At 44.5% G+C, this 20,742-nt stretch overlaps 1 protein-coding gene across 5 annotated transcripts in view; it reads right to left on the bottom strand.

Annotated features, from left to right (window-relative positions):
- The window catches only part of EPHA5 (EPH receptor A5), a 333,714-nt gene that overhangs the window by 46,741 nt on the left and 266,231 nt on the right, over positions 1-20,742 (bottom strand). For 3 of the 5 annotated variants that reach the window (XM_026653257.1, XM_026653258.1, XM_026653260.2), the window contains exons 9-11: positions 15,497-15,562; positions 5,071-5,138; positions 864-989 (exon numbers count right to left, since the gene is read on the bottom strand). In XM_026653257.1, the coding sequence (XP_026509042.1) occupies positions 864-989; positions 5,071-5,138; positions 15,497-15,562 (260 nt within the window). The remainder of the gene's footprint in view (positions 1-863; positions 990-5,070; positions 5,139-15,496; positions 15,563-20,742) is intronic. The other 2 variants (XM_026653261.1, XM_026653262.1) reach the window with 2 other exon arrangements.

Below are 20,742 nucleotides of genomic sequence, written 5' to 3'. Positions count from 1 at the left end.
GGCAGTTGAGGTCAGGTAATATCTTTTAACGGACCAACTTCTGTTGGTGGAAAGTACAGCTTTAGTGCTACACTGAGATCTTCAGGTCTGGGGAAGGAAATCAGAATGTCTGAGCTAAATACAACTTGGAATAGATTGTTAAGCATAAGGGTAACATGTTGTAGGTGGTCACCTGAAAGGAAGTGGACAATTGAGGGTTAGATTGTTATACATAAAAGGTTTGAAGTGGGTAGTTAAGGGTAGCAGACAGTCTGGTGTGTTACAAATTGTTGTCATGAGACATAAAACCAGTGTCCCTGTTAAGTCTGTGGTCTTTGGTGTCTAGCAGAGTTATGAAATTAAGTTCCCAGGCTTGTCTTTTTGAGGTATTGTGCAGGTTTCCTTTGAAGATGTATACTGAAATATAAGATATGGAGCTTTGTGAAAAGTGTTTGCCCATGGGTGACAGGGCGACTTTGTCTTTTCAATCACTATGCTCTCAGAATAACTCACATAAAAAATGATAGAAAAAAAACAAACACTTCACCTATCTTGTCTCTCTCATATCCTGGGATCAATATGCCTACAGCAATACAGCAAACAACATTGGAAGGTGTGTTTCCTGCACCACAATTCATTCTCAAAGTTCTTCTCTGAACCCGTTCCAATTTTTCAACAACCTTTTTAAAGTGTGGACCCCAGAACTGGACATGGTATTCCAATTGTGGTCTCACAAGTACTGTATACTAAGGTAACCACTCACAATGGGCATACACAATACAAATATTTGACCGGCCTGTTCTGTGATTTTGAACAGCAATGCGATAAGCTCCTCCAGGATGTTAATGGCAGTTAGAAGATGGTCATTAAACATAGCTCCATACCGGCTCCGATAACTCTTTCAATTGTTATGCATGAAGCTTCAATTTCCTTGGCAAATTCATGGACGGCTTGATTGGGGTCTTCATAGGTATGTGGGTCAATATAAGTCCTTACTCCGGGCAATTTAACTGTAAACATAAATTAAAATTTAAATGGCACATGTAGTGATGGGTGAGGATAATACTAAGCTTGTCTCCTGTGCCGACTTTACTCACACTGGAGAACACTGTGGAGGAAAACTGATTTTCATGCAAAAATTAATAGCTGAACACTTTTTAAATACTTTGTATCTTGAAATGCAAGGCAGGTAAGCACTGCTGGAAAAATGTTACATTGTATTATTTAAGAAGAATATGGTACACACATAACTTTCCTTATTACATTCAAAACCACTGGGGTGATATTCAGCTAAAATGATATACAGACTTATAGGCTATATAAGTGCTGGCCGGAGACAGTAGTTAGAGTGTTAGCCTGGGTTAGTAGATCTCAGTTCATTCCCCTGCACCGCCACAGACCCCTGTGTGACTTGGGTCAGTTATGTAGGCCCAGATTTTTAAAGAGACAAGGAGGGTGAGTTAATATCTTTTACTGAACCAACTTCTGTTGGTGAGAGCGTCAAGCTTTCAAGGTTTCACAGAGCTCTTCGGGTCTTCTCCCACACCTGAAGGAGAGCTCTGTGTGAGCTTGAAAGCTTGTCTCTCTCACCAACAGAAGTTGGTCCAATAAAAGATATTATCTCACCCTCCCTGTTTCTCTAATATCCTGGGACCAACATGGCTACAGCAACACTGCATACAACCAGGGCCACCCAGAGGATTCAGGGGGCCTGGGGCAAAGCGGGGGAGCTGTGGCGCTTGTACTCACCCGGCGGCGGTCCAGGTGTTCAGCAGCATTTCAGCGGTGGGCGGCCCTTTAGTCGCTCCGCGTCTTCGGCAGCACTGAAGGACCCGCCGCCGAAGACCCAGAGTGACTAAAGGGCCCCCCACCGCCGAAATGCCGCCGTTCACCCGGAGCAACTGAAGGCCCCCCTGCCGCCGAAATACCGCCAAAGACCCGGACCGCCACTGGGCCAGGGCTTGCGGGGCCAGTGCAGGGCCCAGGGCAAATTGCCCCACTTGCCCCCCTCCCCGCCCCCCTGGGCGGCCCTGCATACAACAGATTTTTGAAGGTATTTAGGCACTGCTGCACTCAGTGTTGCAAAATCTAACTGATTTAGGAGCCTAACTCTCATTTTCAAAAGGAGTTTAGACCTTCAGGAGCCAACATCCCATTGACAGTCTATGGCATTTAGACTCTTAAGGGCTTAAATCGCTTTTGAAAAATGAGATGTAGGTTCCTAAATCCATTAGGCATTGCAACGCTGAGCACATCAATGCTTAATTACCTTTACAAAACTGGATTTTATTCTCAGATCCCCATCTGTAAAACTTGATCATCCTGCCCCACCTCACAGCTATGCTATGACATTAAAAGTCTGTGAGGTGCTCAGTGTTATGGAATAAAGACCATAGAGAGAAGATAGCCTAGGTGGACAACCCAGCCAGGGGAAAGGTGGACTGAATGTGAAAGGCCAGCAGGGAAGAAATACAAAGGACCAGATTTTCAAAAGAGCTCAGTTCCCATTTAGACACATGGGGGGAGATTTTCCCCCCTAAGTGATTTGTGCTCCTAATTTTTGAAAATCTCCTCTCTAACTGAGAACAACAGGAGTTGCTGTGTGCTGAGTCCATTTGAAAATCTGGCCCAAAGAAACCATCACCCTCAGGCTGTGGAACTGCAATGAATTATACCTATCACCTAATCAACTACATTAGTTCAAATAGCATGATCATGAATTAAAAACTGCCCAGATCACATGTTTGCAATACAACACATCTTCAGGGTTGCACTCCTATGTAATAATAATAATAATTAATAATAATAAATCAGTAATAGGCTTTTTCCATGGGACTCAGGAGGGGGAAGGTACTTTCACAAGAATTATTGTTACTATTATTGTAAGTTTGCTTTGAGAAGCATTAAAACTACTAGCAGAGTAACTACTCATCCGTTTGAGTAAGAGGTTCACAATGCAGTCCTTGAATTGATTGGCTTCCTGCTGCCTGCATTAAATAACAGTGATAGAGATTTGAATATACTCTAGTGCGGACAAGGTAAAAATGCTTTAGATAAGTAACACCTAGCTCTTATACAGAAGCACTTTTCATCTACAGATCCCACAGCACTTTACAAAAGTTTTGTAAAATCTGACCCTAGATTTATAGAAGGGCTATAATAGTACTTCACATGTTCAAGTCCACCTACAATTGTTAACTAATTAATTCTCACAACATCCTAGTGTGGAAGGAGAAGTATTATACAGCTGAGGAAACTGAGTCAGCGAGCTGAGGTGGGCTAAGTCCACATTGTTAGCAAAGAGAAAAATCTTCAGGTTCCAAACCTTGTGTTCTTTCCTCCAAACTACAAAAGTGTCTGGCTGCAATGGATTAACCAAGCAAGCTAAAAAATTATGTGCGTCATGTAGTAGAGGATGAGGAATGCAATAAAATTGTTGAGATATTACTGACTAAAAAGGTAAGTTATCATGAAATCACTCAGTCGGGCCTCAATCCTGCAAAGACTTATGCATATGCTTAACTTTACACACGAGTACTCCCACTGAAGTCAATGGGACTATTTTATGCATAAAGTTAACAATGTTCTTAAGTCTTTGCAGGATTGGGGCCTTATTGCATAACAGAATAAACTGATCTCTTTTTCTACTGGATACCAACTGACCATTTGCTGAAGAAATCTCGATTGTTATTCATTATTCTTAGTACCATGTGTGACAGCGTACCCCATAAGGCTTTATGGGGAGGGGGTGCTTATAAATGTATGTATGACATAACTGGAATACGTTTTGTGCTGCCTGTGCCAGGTAACATATCTCCGTAAAGGTTATGGTCTACTATATCTATTCATCCTATTTGTACATATATATATCATTTTCTACTTGAGGTTAAGAATATGGGCTGTATGCTTGCTTGGTTTCTAAGTAAGCTTTGGGAGGCATTTGGTCAGCTTCTTTAGGAAGGAATTCGCCAGGTTAAGTACCTGATCAGGGAACAATGCATCTTGGAATGCTCCAATCCACATAAGAAGTCTTCCTGGAGACATGCAAGATTCCATGTGGGCAATGGCTTCAGCCTGTAAAGACTGAGTCATGCAGGGACATGTGACTTGCCCAGGTGACTCCAGAACTCCATCTTGGAGCTGGACTTTGCATAGGAGGGAGGAGGGGGGTCTCCTCCCACAAGAGAGAGTCTATTTAACCCTGGGAGAGACCCCTCCATTTTGGTCTTCAGCTGGCTAAAGAAGGAGCCTCTCCAACCCCCCAGGATGCTTGAAGGAAACTGAAACAAAAGACAGTAACTACAGGGGTGTGATAGGTTTCAGAGTAGCAGCCGTGTTAGTCTGTATCCGCAAAAAGAACAGGAGTACTTGTGGCACCTTAGAGACTAACAAATTTATTAGAGCATAAGCTTTCGTGGGCTACAACCCACTTATTGCTGGACCCAAGCTAAAGGGAGATTAGCCTGTAAAAGGGAGCATTCTGGAACTGGTGAGGAAATTATCTGTATTTAGTTTGATTAGGCATAGATTTGCGCATTTTATTTTATTTTGCTTGTGACTTACTTTGTTCTGTCTGTTACTACTTTGAACCACTTAAATCCTACTGTCTGTATTTAATAAAATCACTTTTTATTTAGTAATTTACTCAGCGTATGTATTAATACCTGGGGGAGCAAACAGCTGTGCATATCTCTCTATCAGTGTTATAGAGGGCGAACAATTTATGAGTTTGCCCTGCATAAGCTTTATGCAGGGTAAAACGGATTTATCTGGGTTTAGACCCCATTGGGAGTTGGGCATCTGAGTGCTAAAGACAAGCACACTCCTGTGAGCTGTTTTTGGGTAAACTTGCAGTTTTGGGACAAGTGATTCAGACCCTGAGTCTGTGTTGGAGCCAGACAGGAGTGGCTGGCTCAGCAAGACAGGGTGCTGGAGCCCTAAGCTGGCAGGGAAAACAGAAGCAGGGGTAGTCTTGGCACATCGGGTGGCAGCTCCCAAGGGGGTTTCTGTGATCCAACCCGTCACACCATGCAAAGCCAGAAACAGAAGCTGAGCCACAAACGCATATATGTATTTTAAATCTTTACTTACTGTGGCCGTTATGAAAGTGCATCTTTTCTTCTTCTGGATCTTGTTTAGCTTTGCTGTATCCACATCGCCTGGAACAGAATAAGCTTCGATTAATCAGATATCAGAAACCATTTCATTAAGTCAATCATAGGAAGCACAAGAACCCAGAACAGATTCACAGGGAGCCAATATACCTATGTCTTGCTGCAGAAATGCTATGCCAATGTTATGTCATCAAAATATTCCCCTTTGTCTTTTATTTATTGAGGAGGAGGTTTTTTTGAATTTGTCAGAGGGACACTCCCTGGCTCTTATCAGCAGTAGATCTCAAAATGCTTTACAAAGGAGAGCAGCATCACTATACCCATTCCACAGATGGGGAAACTGAGGCACGGAGTGATGAAATGATTTGCCCAGGGTCACCCAGCAGGCCAGTGGCGGAGCCAGGAATAGAATGCTATTCTCCTGAGTCCCAACGCTGTGCACTAGCCATTAGGCCACACTGCCTCCATCTACAAGGCCCACTGACTTTCAATTGGAAGTGTGCTCCTAAATCCTTTGGCTTGTTTTTTAAATCCCAGCCAAAAATATTGTTAGTTTTGCTATTATTAAAAAGAAAGGGATAATGAGGAACAGGGAAAGACAACTGGCAGGAATGTAATAAAACACAACAGTCCTAGTTAGCATTTATACAGCACTTTTCGATCTCAAACTCTTTACAAGGGAAACCAGCTGCCATTATCTGCATCTTACAGATAGGCCAAAAGGAGGGAGCATAAAATGAATGGGACTTGTCCAGGAAAACCTCACAACCTTCACAGATGGTTCATGCATTCCCAGAACTTAGTGGGTTTTCTGGGCAGCTCCAGCCTTTATGCACGGGTGCCATCATACATGCATTCCCCTCTTGCGTGCTAGTCACCTTACCTGCACAAATTCTGAGATTAGTGTTTGGCTGCTTCTGCCCGGGCATGACCATCACTTGCTTGTGCTGCTCCCCTTCCCTCTAGCTGGTGTTAGTGCTCTAAGATTACGTGGATACCTAAGCTGCTCCCGTTATGAAGATGTAATCAATGGAGAACGACATGGGCACAAGGGTGCATGGTGGATGGCAGGATGTATTCTGCACATACAGTATCCAGAATTTTTCAAACTCATCACTTATGAACCAAGGATCTGATCCATGTGGGTGGATCCTCCCTATAAAAATCTGCCTGTAAAGTGGAGCACAGGCTGCAGGAGGAAGGAAGGCTACATGTACAAGGCCAGCATGCTTACTGCAGCTGTAGCACCTCTGGCAGGCACCCTGGGTCTCAAACTCATGTGGGAGCCAAGCAACAGACTTACCCTCTGTACCACCGTACTGCAAGGTTTGATGAGGGAACCGCAGCTAGCACCCCACTGCCAGAGGCTCCACCCTCTGACTCAGCAGGGTCAGGTGACTAGCAGCGGACTGCTGATTGGACACCATCGGCTATAAAGCTTCCTGTTCCATTCCCACCCCTTGTCTGAGCAACTAGTGGCTAGCCTGGTCTGCTGATGCCGACCAGACTGCTGAGATCAAGTTCCTGCCTCCTTGCCTGGTTCTCGCTCCTGTTTCCTTGCTCTCCAGCTTTGACCCTTCTGGCTTGTGACTTCTAGCTCCCGTTTAACCCTCAGGCATGGCTTCTGCCTCTGCCTCCAGCTATGGCCTACGGCCTGACTCCTCACCACGACCCTGACTCTCCTTTAGGCTCTGACCTCTAGGTCAGACCATCCATGTTCTGCGCCCCGACGACCTCTGTAAACGGTTCTTAATAAACAGACAGTTTAGCTTTAGAAACATGGGAGTCCCGCTATCCTCCAGCACACGGCACATGAAACATGGTGGCCGCAGTCAGTCTAGTGAGACCCACAGTGAGATTAACAGGCCAAGAAACCAGCACTCAGAGCAAAGCAGCAGCTGTGAAACCCCCCCCCCGTCAGTCTACATGGTTGCAAGGGGCCAAGCCACAGACCCAATCGCCACACCAGGGCCTAAGAGTATTGTAAGGAGGCTAGTGGGAGAGTTGGGAGGCGAGGAAAGGAAGGAAGGAGGCGGTAGAGCTCATGGAAACAAAAGGGAGGCAGAGAAGAGAAGTGATAGAGCGGGTGGGGGAAGGGATGTTGAGAGACTACGGTTGGAGTGAGCTGAGGGTGGTGGGGCTGGCAGGTGACAGGGGGAGTCTTCAGTAAGCAATGAACCCCCACAGTGCAGAGCACGACCATGGCCAGCGCCGGCTCCAGCGTTTTTGCCACCCCAAGCGGGGGAAAAAAAAAAAAGCCGTGATCGGCGGCACTTCGGCAGCAGCTCTACCGCCGCCGCTTCATTCTTCGGCGGCTATTCAGTGGCAGGTACTTCCCTCCGAGAGGGAATGAGGGACCCGCTGCCGAATTGCCGCCGAAGAGCCAGACGTGCCGCCCCTTTCCGTTGGCCACCCCAGGCACCTGCTTCCTGGGCTGGTGCCCGGAGCCGGCCCTGACCATGGCAACGGTCAGGGGACTGTCACCAGCAGAGGGCAGCTAGCACTGAAATCAGAGGGTAATTTGGTAGCCAGGTTGGAGTCACTGTGATGTGGAGTCCTGGGCAGCAGGGAGCTGCTTTTTCTGGTGCCCTGACTCTGTTGCTGGGGCTGCAGCATGAGGCACTTACCAATGGCAAGGGCCTTTATAACCTTGCGCTAGGATGTGTATAGGGGTAGGGTGGTTTTGGGGCAGCCCTGGCTACGTATGTCTAGGGCAGCAGTGGCTAGTCTCTCCGATAGGGGCAGAAGCCTCTGCATTCCCTCCTGGGTCTGCTGATAATGGATATAGGCCGAGGCACTTTCCTGATGGTTGGTGGGTCTTTATAACCTGCCTTAGGCTTTACGCATTAGGGAGCGGCCTAGGCCCATGTCTGCAGTCTATCTACCGGTAAACAACATGCTGACATTGTTTTGGAAAGCACTGGGCATGCTGCACCAGCCTCATTAAAATATACACTCATCTTAAAATTCTTTGTCCACTTTTATAGGCAAAATCAAAATTAACCATTTGTATTTTCCTAAAGATCCACATATTGTCAGCTGTTTATTTTAACGTCCAGTCACATGCCACATGGTACCACCAGGTATTCTCTGGCTGGCTGGCTTAGTTGAGCTTCTGCTAGGGAATTATGGAAGTTTGACTTAGTCTCCAACAGTTCCCCTGGGCTTCCCAAAATATCCTAAAAGGCCCTTTGAAATTTCCTAGAATCATCTGCTTAGGGGTGCTGTCCAAGAGATGTGAGACAGTTACCCGAAGGCAGTGAAACTGTAGCGGTGTAGTACAGGAGCAGTGTGGACGTGAGGCAAAACTGAAATGGTCCTTAGCTCAAAACAGCATGGCTAATCTTGCTTTTGGGCTTACAATGGTGGTTGTCCACTTATTCAACCAGCAATTGTTCAATTTTCTAGTGTAGACAAGCCTTCTGTTTCATAAGAAAGTTAATTAAATCCTGCATTTCTTGCATGCCCCAAACTCCACCCAGCGGGTGAACACGATACTTCAGTGGGAGTTTTGGGTTCACCAGATCCAGAGCAGAGCTGCTTGAAAAATGTTGGGTATTTTCCCCACAGAAAATTTGCATTCCTTGTCAAAACTTGAAACACCCAAAACTGATTTTTGGTTGCTTTTTGGCAAACCAAAATATTTTCAGATGAAAACTACCAAAAAATGAAATATTTGTAGCTCAAAAAGTTTAATATTTTCACCTAAAAATTACCTGCAAATAAAATATTTTTTCATTTTCTAATAACATATTTTCAGTTCTGTGGATTTCAGTTTTTGGATAAAAAAATTTCAAGGAAAGTAGGCAATTTTCATGAAATTTTTAGTTAATCAAAACCCCAATTGTCCATTAAAAAAAAAGGGCCATTTTTCAACTAGCTCTATTTCCAGGAAAAGCATGTGTAAACCCTTCTCCTGTTTACCTTTTAAAGCAAACATGCACCTCTCTCTGTCACACTCAAATCTCTCATCTGAATCCCTCTTCTGTAAGTACTCTTTACTAACATTACCTTTCTCATTTAAACGGGGCTCCTGAAAATTTAATTGTATGGAGATGCCTACTACAAAATTGGAAATAAAACCTTTAATCCCTCACAAAGAGTGATCTAAGAATACATTGGTGCAAAGTGGTTAATGTTTTACTAGCTAGGGTGATATTCAGAGAGTCATTTTTGGTTGTGGCCATCTCTGGAGTTCTATAACATATGCAGCAGCATGTCACATATAAAATCAGGCTCTGGAACCCCTGAAAGCACCATTAAAACAAGCCTCAACAAAATGCAGCAAGTAAAATTGGTGTACAACTGGGTCTCAAGAAACGGTTCAGAATTGCTAACAAACCATTGTAGGAAACCTGTCCATTACATGTTATCTTCTGTCTCTGGCACTGATACACAGTCTTAACCAATCCGATAAATAAGCAATAAAAACCCATTCTTGGCTTAAATTGTACTTCTTCTCTTCTGGAATCTTAACAGTTTTGTTTGTTTGTTTTTACAAGGAAGAGGCATAGTGTTCTTTCTTTACTTCTCCCCACCTTTCTATTGAAATTATATTTGATCTATTCCATCCAAAAATATGTGATTTCAGGATTATCAGTCATTGATCTTCTCCCACATATGTGGTGTTATTGGCAAGTAAAAGTATCCAAATATTCTGTTTTTAAAAGACATTGTGGGGCGGGGGGGGGGGGGGGGGCTGATGGGAATGGTACCACGTTGTGGTATCATTTGATTTTCACATGCGCCTTTATTTTTAATATTGATGGTAAAAGATGCAAAGCAAAGATGCCTGATGGACCTTCATCACTGTAATTTAATGGCGGCTGTAGATAATATAGATTTTTTACATCTTTTCTATATCACATATTGTGAAGATATAAAGACATTGCTACCCGCTTCCTCTCCCACTGATCTGAAGAAATTGGACAAGAAACTCAGTAAATCTGTAAAGCTCCTGAATCTCCACCGATTTACATTTGTGCGGATCTGGATCTGTTTCAGTTTCAGTATCTTGAAAGCAATGTCCCCACTGCAACATTATGTTGGTAGGGCCCATCACACTGAAGAGTAAGACCTCAATCATAGCTTGTGGTGTTTTTTAATAAAAGTGTAAGGGGGAAAAAAGACATTTAGATTTTAAATATTCTTAAGGCATCGTGTCTGATATAAAACCGACTTCCACACTGGCAAGCAGCTCATAAAATATTTAGTGGGCAGATTATAAAAGTGAGGTTGTAAAATAATCCTTATACGGGTTTATAACATAAAGTGGAATGGAAGAAAGATGAAGAATCTGATTGGCAAAAGGTGGGACTGAACGTTACCTAGCATAATGTAAGTCACTTTACAAGAGCAAAAACAGAGAGATTATCTCTCTCTCATTGGGATAACTTATTGGTCTAAGTTTGTTGTCTGTAGTGTGTGTGTTTGTGGTGTACTTGCTGCTTGACTGAAATATACAGTGTGGTCTGTTGGTTGGGGGACCGTGTGCTGACTGTGTGGCTGAGGATGTGAGGGAGGTTCCCAAAACTGAGCCATTCTTTTTAGGTGACAGATATGAAGAACTGTCCCAGATTGAGGTGTCTTTAGAGGAAGTTTGGAACAAATTGATAAACTAAACAGTAATCAGTCACCAGAACCAGATGATATTCACCCAAAAGTTCTGAAGGAACTCAAATGTGAAATTGCAGAACTACTAACTGTAGTCTGGAACCTATCATTTAAATCAGCTTTTGTACCAAATGACTGGAGGATAGCTAATGTAACGCCAATTTTTAAAAAGAGCTCCAGAGGTGATCCCGGCAATTACAGGCCAGTAAGCCTGACTTCAGTATTGGACAAACTGGTTGAAACTCTAGTAAAGAACAAAAATTGTCAGACTCATAGATGAACATAATTTTTGGGGGAAGAGTTAATATGGTTTTTGTAAAGGGAAAGCATACCTCACTAATCTACTAGAATTCTTTGAGGGGGTCAACAAGCATCTAAACAAGAGGGACCCAGTGGATATAGTGTACTTAGAATTTCAGAAAGCCTTTGACAAGGTCCCTCACCAAAGGCTCTCAAGCAAAGTAAGCTGCCATGGGACAAGAGGGAAGGTCCTCTCATGGACTGGTAACTGGTTAAAAGATAGGAAACAAAGGGTAGGAATAGATGGTCAGTTTTCAGGTGTCTGTACTGGGCCCAGTCCTATCCAACATGTTCATAAATGATCTGGAAAAAGGAGTAAAAAGAGAGGTGGCAAAATTTGAGGAGAGATTAATAAGACTGGGACTTTTCAGCTTAGAAAAGAGATGACTAAGGGGGGATATGATAGAGGTCTATAAAATCACGACTGGTGTGGAGAAAGTAAATAAGGAAGTGTTATTTACTCCTTCTCATAACACAAGTACGAGGGGTCACCAAATGAAATTAATAGGCAGCATGCTCAAAACAAATAAAAGGAAGTATTTCTTCACACAAAGCACAGTCAACCTGTGGAACTCCTTGCTAGAGGATGTTGTGAAGGCCAAGCCCATAACAGGGTTCAAAAAAGAACTAGATAAGTTCATGGAGGTTAGGTCCATCAATGGCTATTAGCTAGGATGGCCTGGGATGGTGTCCATAGCCTCTGTTTGCCAGAAACTGGGAATGGGTGACAGGGGATGGATCACTTGAGGATTACCTGTTCTGTTCATTCTCTCTGGGGCACCTGGCATTGGCCACTGTCCGAAGACAGGATACTGGGCTAGATGGACCTTTGGTCTGACCCAGGATGGCCGTTCTTATGTTCTTATGAGATGTCAGGTGATAAATGCCTGTCCTTCTTGGAAGGAAGGGGACACTTGGCCCCTCACCTTGCCCTTCAGGTTCATGCACATCTTCACCTTGTCATGTGCTGTTGGTTATGTGATACCACATAGGCCTTCAGCCACCCAGAGGGGCACCTAGTGAACAAAGCATGGGCGTGGGAGAAGGAATTCTTGTGTTGTCATCTTGGTCCTACCACAATGGCCACAGTCCAACCTATAATGGAGTCAATGGACAGACTCCCAGTGGGCTGGATCGGGTGCTGTGGGCCCTAGTTCAGCAAAGTCCTTACACACTTAAATCTATCCCTGTTCAGCAAACTGCCTATGTGCTTTGCAGAAGAGGGATGTGACTACTCCCGTGTCTCAGGTTACATGCTTTTCTGGGCCTTAACCACCCTGTGCCGAGTTCCTCTGTCTCCAGGGTTTTGTAAGACTGAGTCAGAGGAGTGTAAAACACCATGGGGTTCCTGCTGCTGCCCATACCCACCACGGAAAGGGGAAAAGGAGCACGAAGAAGTGGGGGCCCCAGAGTTCACAAGGGTGGGTGTTATGCCTCTGAGGCATGCCCCAGCAAGCAGGAGATCTGTGTGTGGAATTTGGGGTGACACTGAATTCTGGTCACAGCAGCATTAGCTCCAATTTGAACATTCACGGTGTCACTTTCTTTTAAAAGTTTCCCTGCTTACGTGACAATGACTTTATGCTTGGCTAAACACACCCAGAGACTGAAAGGCCAGAGAAAATCTTTGCTCCACTGAGGTCAATGGCAAAACTCCCTGGTGTTTAGAAGCCCCTGATGTAGTTATTACCTTAAAAACACAGAGGACCCTCCTGTTATTATTATTCATCCTTGTCTAAAATGCATGATCCTCCAACTGAAAGGTGCTCCCCATCTTCCCACCCACTTTCCTCCTTTCCATCTTGCATTTACCCCATCCCTTGGGAGGAGCACCCACCAGAAGTCATTTTTGTTCCACTGGGTCAGATTCCCAGCTGGTGTAAAGTGATGAAGTTCACACCAGCTGAGAATGTGGCCCATTACATGTACTCTGAAACCCCCCTTTCATACTGCTCTAGAGGTGCTCCTGCCTGGATAGTGGCATCAGAAGAGGACATTCATTCTTTCTCAGTTCTTGAGGGTGGCTAGACTGTGGGGCTGAGAAACAGCCCAGTTTGATCTGTGGCTCAACTCATTCACAGACCAAATACGCGGCTTTCCCTGCAAGTGAAGGCCGTCCGAAGCATAGGGCAAGTTTCTCCAGGTTTTCACTGCACCAACCTGGCGCAGTTTGTAAACTTCAATGACAATAGCTGAAATGGTGCCTGTGCTGTGTCCTGCTGCTAACTGCAGACTCACTGGCTTTCTCAGCAATTTTCCCACCCGCATTGGCCCACTCTGTACCGTACTATGCCGTATTTGACCTCAGATTGACTGGGAAGTCTTACAAAGGAAGTTTTGAAAATGCAGCAGAAGTATTTTTAGCTTTTATTCTTTCCCTCTCGTTGCTTTGGATGGCTCTTTGCCTTCCGCAAGAACAACTAAAAATAATTTAAACAAGAGACAGTTTCCCCCCCTTTGCAGGAAGCTGACTCTGAAGTGATCTCTTGAAAGAGGCTGCTCTGCCTTCCTATAGCACAATTGATAGTATCTGTGCCTGGAAGCCACTTCTCCCATTATCCCCTTTGCAGAACAACAGCTTGCTGCTACATTATTCTCCCTACAGTGCAGTAGTAAACTTAGGGATGATTTAGAGATAGCACTTTCCAGCTCAGCCAGTCTCTCCTCTATTTCTCTTGGACCTCTTTCTTTTTTTCCTCCCACCCATATGTTCTGGTAAACAAAATGGGCATGATCATTCTGATTTTCTGGGCTCTTGAGCACCTTCTACCCTTCTGAACAGGCATGTCCAGAGCTTCCAATCACTGGCAACCCTTTATTTTATGCCTCATTGAGGAAATCAAGGCTCAAAGCATGAAATAATACCTGCATTTCTGGGTACAGATGGGCCATCAACCTATTGGAATCTTTCTTTTGATATCATCATGGCAAAACCGACTAGTTCAAACAATAACTAAATATACCCACGGAACATGTGGCAGCCAAACACTTCAGACTGAGCTGCCGAATCCAGTATTTCAATGCCAAGCATTCAAGAATCATAAGGCTTCATCAAAAATCATGATGTGTTAAAAATAATACAATTGGGGTTCTTTTTATTTCCCTTCTGGTTCTTGAGCCTGTCGGATTCATGTTTTCAAGCTTTGCACTGCAACCAAGAGGGCTAGGAAAGCCAAGAGTTTCACATAATCACATGACTCCAGGAGCTGGGGCTTTAAGAAAAACACCCAACAGAGAGAGACTGGCAATAAAATCATGAAAATTGGCAACAAAACAAAACAGAAAATGACGTTTTCTGTTTCTTGTACCCGTGTAAGCTCAACAGACCTGATCCTTTCCTCAGATATGAATATTTGTATTGCCACAAACTGGAATAATTTGTGTTTAAGGAACATGAAAATATTAAAACAACCCACCAAAATACAGGAGTTTTGGAAGGGCTGCAATCCCTCCTGTCACAGGGCATGAGCCAATCGAGATCAGATGGAAACTTTCTTGGAGGAATGTTAGTCCATAAATTCTACTGTAGAGTTCTTACATCTTCCCCTGGAGCATCTGGGGTGGCCATGGTCAGAGACAGGACACTGGGCTAGATGGACCATGTGTCTGATCCACTCTAGCAATTCTTCTGTTCCACTCAGAAGACTACACAATGGCTAAACTGTAGCTCTGCAGAATCTTGATGCTCCCCAGGACAGCTATGTGTATTTCCATTGTGTTTTCACAGCAAGGCCTGGCATGAGCAAAAGTGGGAGGTCTTAGCTCTCCGTTTCAGTTATTTATATCCTATGAACTCAGATGGACACTTCCTGATTGTGATTTTATGAGTTGCTGTCCAGGCTTAGCCAATTGGGAGCTGTCTGCCTGCACCCCCATCAGCTGATTCAGAAACCTAAAATACAAAATAGTTTTTGCTTCTCGAATGATCCAAGTCTAATCTAAATGAAGCACCGCTCATTTTATCAGTCAGCAGTGTGAGAGACCACATCGGAATGGACATTGCTTATGCAACTTGGAAAGGGATCAGGTAGCTTGTGGGACAGGCTACTAGGTCTCAGTACAAAGGAGCATTGCTAGTATTGGCATGACACCGCAGAAAACAACACACACTTCACTTCACTGTCATGCATGCTACACGCCATGAAACGCCGCAACCTTTACCCCTGTCTTTTGGAAAATAACCCCTTAGTGATGATAAGCAGGAAGTGTCCAGCACATGAGTTATATGATCTTTGGTTTTAATGATGACACATGACATTTTTGGTATGCTGTCTGGGTCAATCCATCATGGAATAATAGGTCAGATTCTCCACAGGGACCCCGTTCTTTCTGGAGACATATATGAGGCTATTTCCTGTTGTTGAGACAGACAAGCTGGGTGCTGAGTTCAGATGAGAAAGCCAATCCAGGCCAATACAAGAAAGGAAATAAAGCCAGGCCACAGAAAACATTGAGGTAGGACATCAAATAGAGCAGGTGGGAACACTGACCATATTAGGCTTGGATACGCAACAGCACGCAGGGAAGAAGCCCACCCACAGCCATGATCGCAGCAACTGAAAAGCAAACAAAAAGGCCCAGGATAAGGCATAAATCCCACTGCCCTGGTAATGTGCAAATATATTTGCAACATTTGCATATGCACTGTATGTATTTAAACCCTGAAAAAGTGGGCTTCAAGATTTTCATTGCAGAAGCTATGAAATGGGGATAGTCTCCTTGAGATATTGTACGGGCCCCGATCCTCTGAAGCATTTAAGAAGGACTTTATTTTACTTATGTTAATATTCCCACTGGAGTAAGTGGGGCTACCCATGTGCTTAAAGTTAAACAGGTGCCTGGGATGCAGGTGCTTAAGTGGTTTTATCACACACAGAACGTGGTCAGTATGATCATGCAGTTATCTATTAATATCATGTTCAAAGGGGTATGAACTTGGGTCCTTATTTTGCAAACACTTATTAACTGGGTACAGGGAGCATTTGTGCACCCCAGCTGGGGTGAGACGTCTCGTCTGTCCCAGCATGCAGTGCACTAACTGTCCGTGCAGATCCTGGTGGCACACACTAAAAATTCCCTGGTGCACACTGAGGTACTCTAGTACTGTTTGAAAACAGGACTCCAATAACACGCACTGGTCCACATGGGCCAGTTAGTGAACAACATGCTGGTGCACACTAGAATTAATACCCCAGCTGGTAGACTAGCCCTTACACAAATGCGTAACTTTACACACTCCCATTGACCTCCATGGGACTATTCATGTGAGCAAAGCTATGCACATGCAGTAAGTGTCTGCAGGATTGGGGCCCTATTTGCATGAGTGAATATTCTGGGGTATCTCTTCTCCTTAGTGGTTTGCTCAGAATGTGTATTCAAAGGGCACTGTGTGAAGCCACAGCTCATTTGAAGAAGATTGGTGAGGAATTATTCCAGGCTAAACAGTTCACCTGGCATCAGTCTATTCTGTGAAACAGGATGTAACTCTGTCAGTGGCTTGTATCCACTAGCACAGAAGATGCCCTTTGTTGCCAAACTTCGCATAATATTGAAGTCGTGTATCCCAGAAAAGAATACAGTGCATGAGAAATAAATAATGTGTCAGAGGTTCAGCTGGGGTAAGTCAGTATAGTTCCATTTTCTTTAGCAGAGCTACGCCCAAAATTTCTAGCAAAATTATCATAATGTGCACTTCATTTAAAAAAAAATTATTCCCTCTCCAGATTTTTAAAGTAAAGTCTAATAGAACTTCTTATAAATGTTCTACCAGTAAAACAACTTTCACACAGTGTTGCCAACTCTTGTAATTTTATTATGATGCCTACAATATATGGTGTTTTTTCTTCAATCCCCAGCTCCTGGAGTCAGGTGATTATGTGAGAATCTCAGCTTTCATTAAAAGAAATGCATATATAGTAAATGTCTAGCCATCATGGCTGTTGACACAACATTGAAAATGCAAACACTAAGGATTCAAAAACCAGAAATTAATAAGAAGAACATGATTTTTGGGTCATGACTCACAATTTTTGAACATTTGGAGTAAGCAAGGCTAGATGAGACCTATGTAGCCCACTCCAGGCTGTAATGACTGACTGACTCTCTCTCTCTCTCACACACAAACACACACAATTATTCCACCTTCTACAAAGGAATGAAATCTATCATTCTAAAATAGTGACACTCTAGACAGAATTTTCTAAAATGTCCAGCAGCCAGAATCAGGATCAGATTTTCAAATCAGTTCAGTTCCCTCTTGGGACACGTCTACACTGCCATTAAAAACCTGTGGCTGGCCCATGCCAGCTCACTCCGACTCATGGGACTCGGGCTAACGGCTGTTTAGTTGCAGTGTAGACATTTGGGCTAGTGCTGAAGTCTGGGCTACAGGACTCTGCAAAATGGAAGGGTCCCAGAGCTTGGGCTGCACCCTGAATCTGAACATCTACCCTAAAATTAAACAGCCCCTTAGCCTAAGTCAGCTGGCACAAGGGGCTGTCTCATTGCAGTGTACACACACCTTTAGATGCCAAAAAACTGCCTAGATTTTCAAAAGAACCAAGGTGCAAGGCGCTGGATTTTTATGAAAATCTGGCCCTAAATAGGAGCTGAGCTCTTCTGAAAATCTCGCCCCAACTGCAGACACTGAATACTTGTAAAGCTCACCCTGAGTTCTTTGGAAAAATTGGCCCCCCATTTCAGTGGAGTTGCTCAGGTGTCAGTGAAGGCAGAACTTGCGTCTCAATGTTTTATACACCTAAAATCTGAAATTTACAGGCAAGTTAAACAGTTATTTTTCTAGATCTGTGTTGCACAAGATTTAAAAAAAAAAATGAGAATCCAATAGGCTCAGAATGGTACGTATACCTTACAGAAAACACACATCTGTTTTACAGGTAAATTAAATTGATTCATGGGGGAACAGAATTAACCGCTGGATGCTAGAAATCAAAATGTCGTGATGGCAAAGAGCACAGATGCTTGCACTAGGGCAGTTAACGCAAAAGCACGTTTTGTGATTGCTCATGTTTACTATAGTACCTATCATTTTGTTGGTGAGGCACTTGAAAACCAGATATTAGACCAGCTCTCTTCCAAACAGACTTCAGAGCCTGCCTTAGCAGAGCATATTACAGCCTGATGTCACAGGCTGAGCTGGCCCTTTAACAGGGCTCTGCCAACCTCTCCAGATGGAGGGATTGGAAACAAGGGTCACATGGGGAGCATCTAATGAAGGACCAGGCCTGCTGGGAGAAATAAGGACAGCCACGGTCCATCAGGAGCATTCAGAGAGAGACTCAGGGCCTGGGAGGGTAAGGATTGAGTGGATGTCACAGGGCAGTTGGTCTCTGTGAACAGATTGAGCCCAGCGCCCCTGGACTGGAGCAGGTGAGCCTACTCCAGCTAATTAAAGAGGGTGGGGCTACACCTGGGCCTATAAAGGGCTGCTAGTAGGCAGCTGAGGAAGACGGAATGAGACAGGCTGAGCCCTGGTTGGCGGAGGCCACGCTGGAGGAGAGCTAACTCCTGTGGTGGGTCCCTAGAGCAGGGGGGCTCAAGGAAGGAACCCTGTGGCTCCAAGAGGGGAGCAGAGCTGGAGGAGTCAAGGAAGCTGCCAGGAGTGGAGAGCCACAGACCCCTGAGAGGGGTGGACTCGAAGCCCGGGGGCCAGGTATTGAGATAAGACTGCCTTCTGCTTGTCTGGTATAAAAGAATAAACCTTGACTGGGCCTGGATGTGGCATCACGTACTTGGAGATGGGGTTCAGCGGCGGACCCCTGGTGACAGTGGGGTATGCCATACAGCAAGAGTCTCCTTTGCTCCGAGGCAGGGGCCCTGGGGAGTGCAGATCTGCAGAGAGCGGAAGCCAGCGACAAGGCTGGAGTGCGGGGGCGCTTACTGCCAGAAAGGCCTGGTGGGGACAGGACTAAGAACCCTGCACCAAGGGTGGTGAGCCAGCGAGGAAAGTCCGTTTGAAGTTCCTGGGATGGGTTTTTTTTTAATGTGATATTAATAAGGGCCAGGTGCAGTGGCGCGCGCCTGTAATCCCAGCTACTTGGGAGGCTGAAGCTGGCGGATCGCTCAGGGGCTCTGGGCTACGGTGCGCTATGCCGATCAGGTGTCCGGTACCACTGACAGCCTGGCCAGCAGGTGGCTGAAGGACTGGCTAGAACAACGTGTTCTGGCTGGTGCTCTCTCTGTGAGGGCCGATGGACCGATCGATCAAGGTGATATAAATAAGCTGGACTCCAAACGGTGGGGGAGTTATTGAGACAACAAGTGCAGAGTGACCTTTTCTTAAGTGGGGAAGCTGAGGTAGGGCCCAAACCCACACCTGGTTAGTCCTACTACACTCGATGGTAACACAGGTGTGGATGATCCAAAGCTCCTACTCTGGAGGAATGGCCACTACCTCCTCTCTAGAGGCAGATGATAAAAGGCAATACAAGCCACTGATGCTATCTGGGAACCCAGGAGCAATGATGGATGCACTAGGGAGGGCCCTGTGAATCTTTTTGGTGGGAGCAGGACATACACACACAGAGAGACCATTATTAACGTTGCTAGAAGCTTCCCCCCAGGCAATAAGCATCCCTTCCATCTTGGCTAGGTTGAGCAGCAGTTCTTACGTGCATTAGATGGCAAAACTTATGATCCTCAAGTTTCAGAAAAGAGAATGCTGTGCTACCAACATACAGCATATCAATATATTACAAACAAATTGCATTGTCTAGGCAACAAATGAAGAAAATTGCTGTAGGAATACTTCTATATCAGATGTGCTCTGATTTGTTACAAACCAGTGAGTCCGCCTACTTCATTCATGAGCCCACATATTGCAGCTCCCAAGCAATGTGTTATAGGTATTAATCAATGCAGCTAGAGAACTGAAAACTGACAGATAACGCAAAGCCTGTTTGTTTTGCACTTTGTATATTTGTGGTGACCACAGATGCAGCTATGAGTGTCTGCTGTACACAATTCAGGTCTCTCGGAGTTATAAGTTAAGGAATTGATCATGAGAATCAAAAGTGTTGTTCTTAGTTTTAACAAGCTATTCTTCTGAAGCCTACAACTGGAGAAGACAAGATTCTAATGTTAATGCAAGCCTTTTTTCTAATATTGTACCCAGCCCTAAGATGAGGGGTGATTATTTCATATATCTGTATAGCAGAAGGCCAACATAGTAACCTAGTTCCCACTGAGATGATACACTTCTCTCAAACATGAGAGGAACAACATTACATATTGCAAGCTGTTGGGGAAATATGTCCAGCTTGTCTTGTTTCAATACTCAATTTTATTGCTATCCTTCTAACATTCCTACTATGGATATATGTGATCCCTTTAGTACTACCTGCTAGGGCTTACCCAGTTTACATGTTCAGACATGTCACCAAGTTTTTTTTTTTTTAAGTAACTGATAAGAACAAAAGATTGAGCAGATGACATGTATGCAGTCAGAGAGAGAGAGAGAACAACTTTCTAGGAAAGGCATTGTATTTGAAAAGACCACTTGGAAACATGTGCTTACAGAAAACATCATCTTATGACTAGGTTATGGGTCTATTACAGGGGTGGGTGGGTGAGGTTCTATGGCTTGCAATGTGCAGGAGGTCAGAATATATGATCACAATGGTCTCCTTAAAGTCTATGAGATACAAATAAGCCTGTACCTATTGGGTTCCGGGAAGTGGGCGGGCGAAGCCCGCCCACTGCTAAAGGATCCCCCCCC

Source organism: Terrapene carolina, unplaced genomic scaffold, assembly GCF_002925995.2.
Source record: "Terrapene carolina triunguis isolate 2854851 unplaced genomic scaffold, T_m_triunguis-2.0 Scaffold136, whole genome shotgun sequence".
NCBI lineage: Eukaryota > Metazoa > Chordata > Testudines > Emydidae > Terrapene > Terrapene triunguis.
Note: the sequence above shows the minus strand (reverse complement) of the source record. Positions and strands in the feature narration are given on the sequence as shown.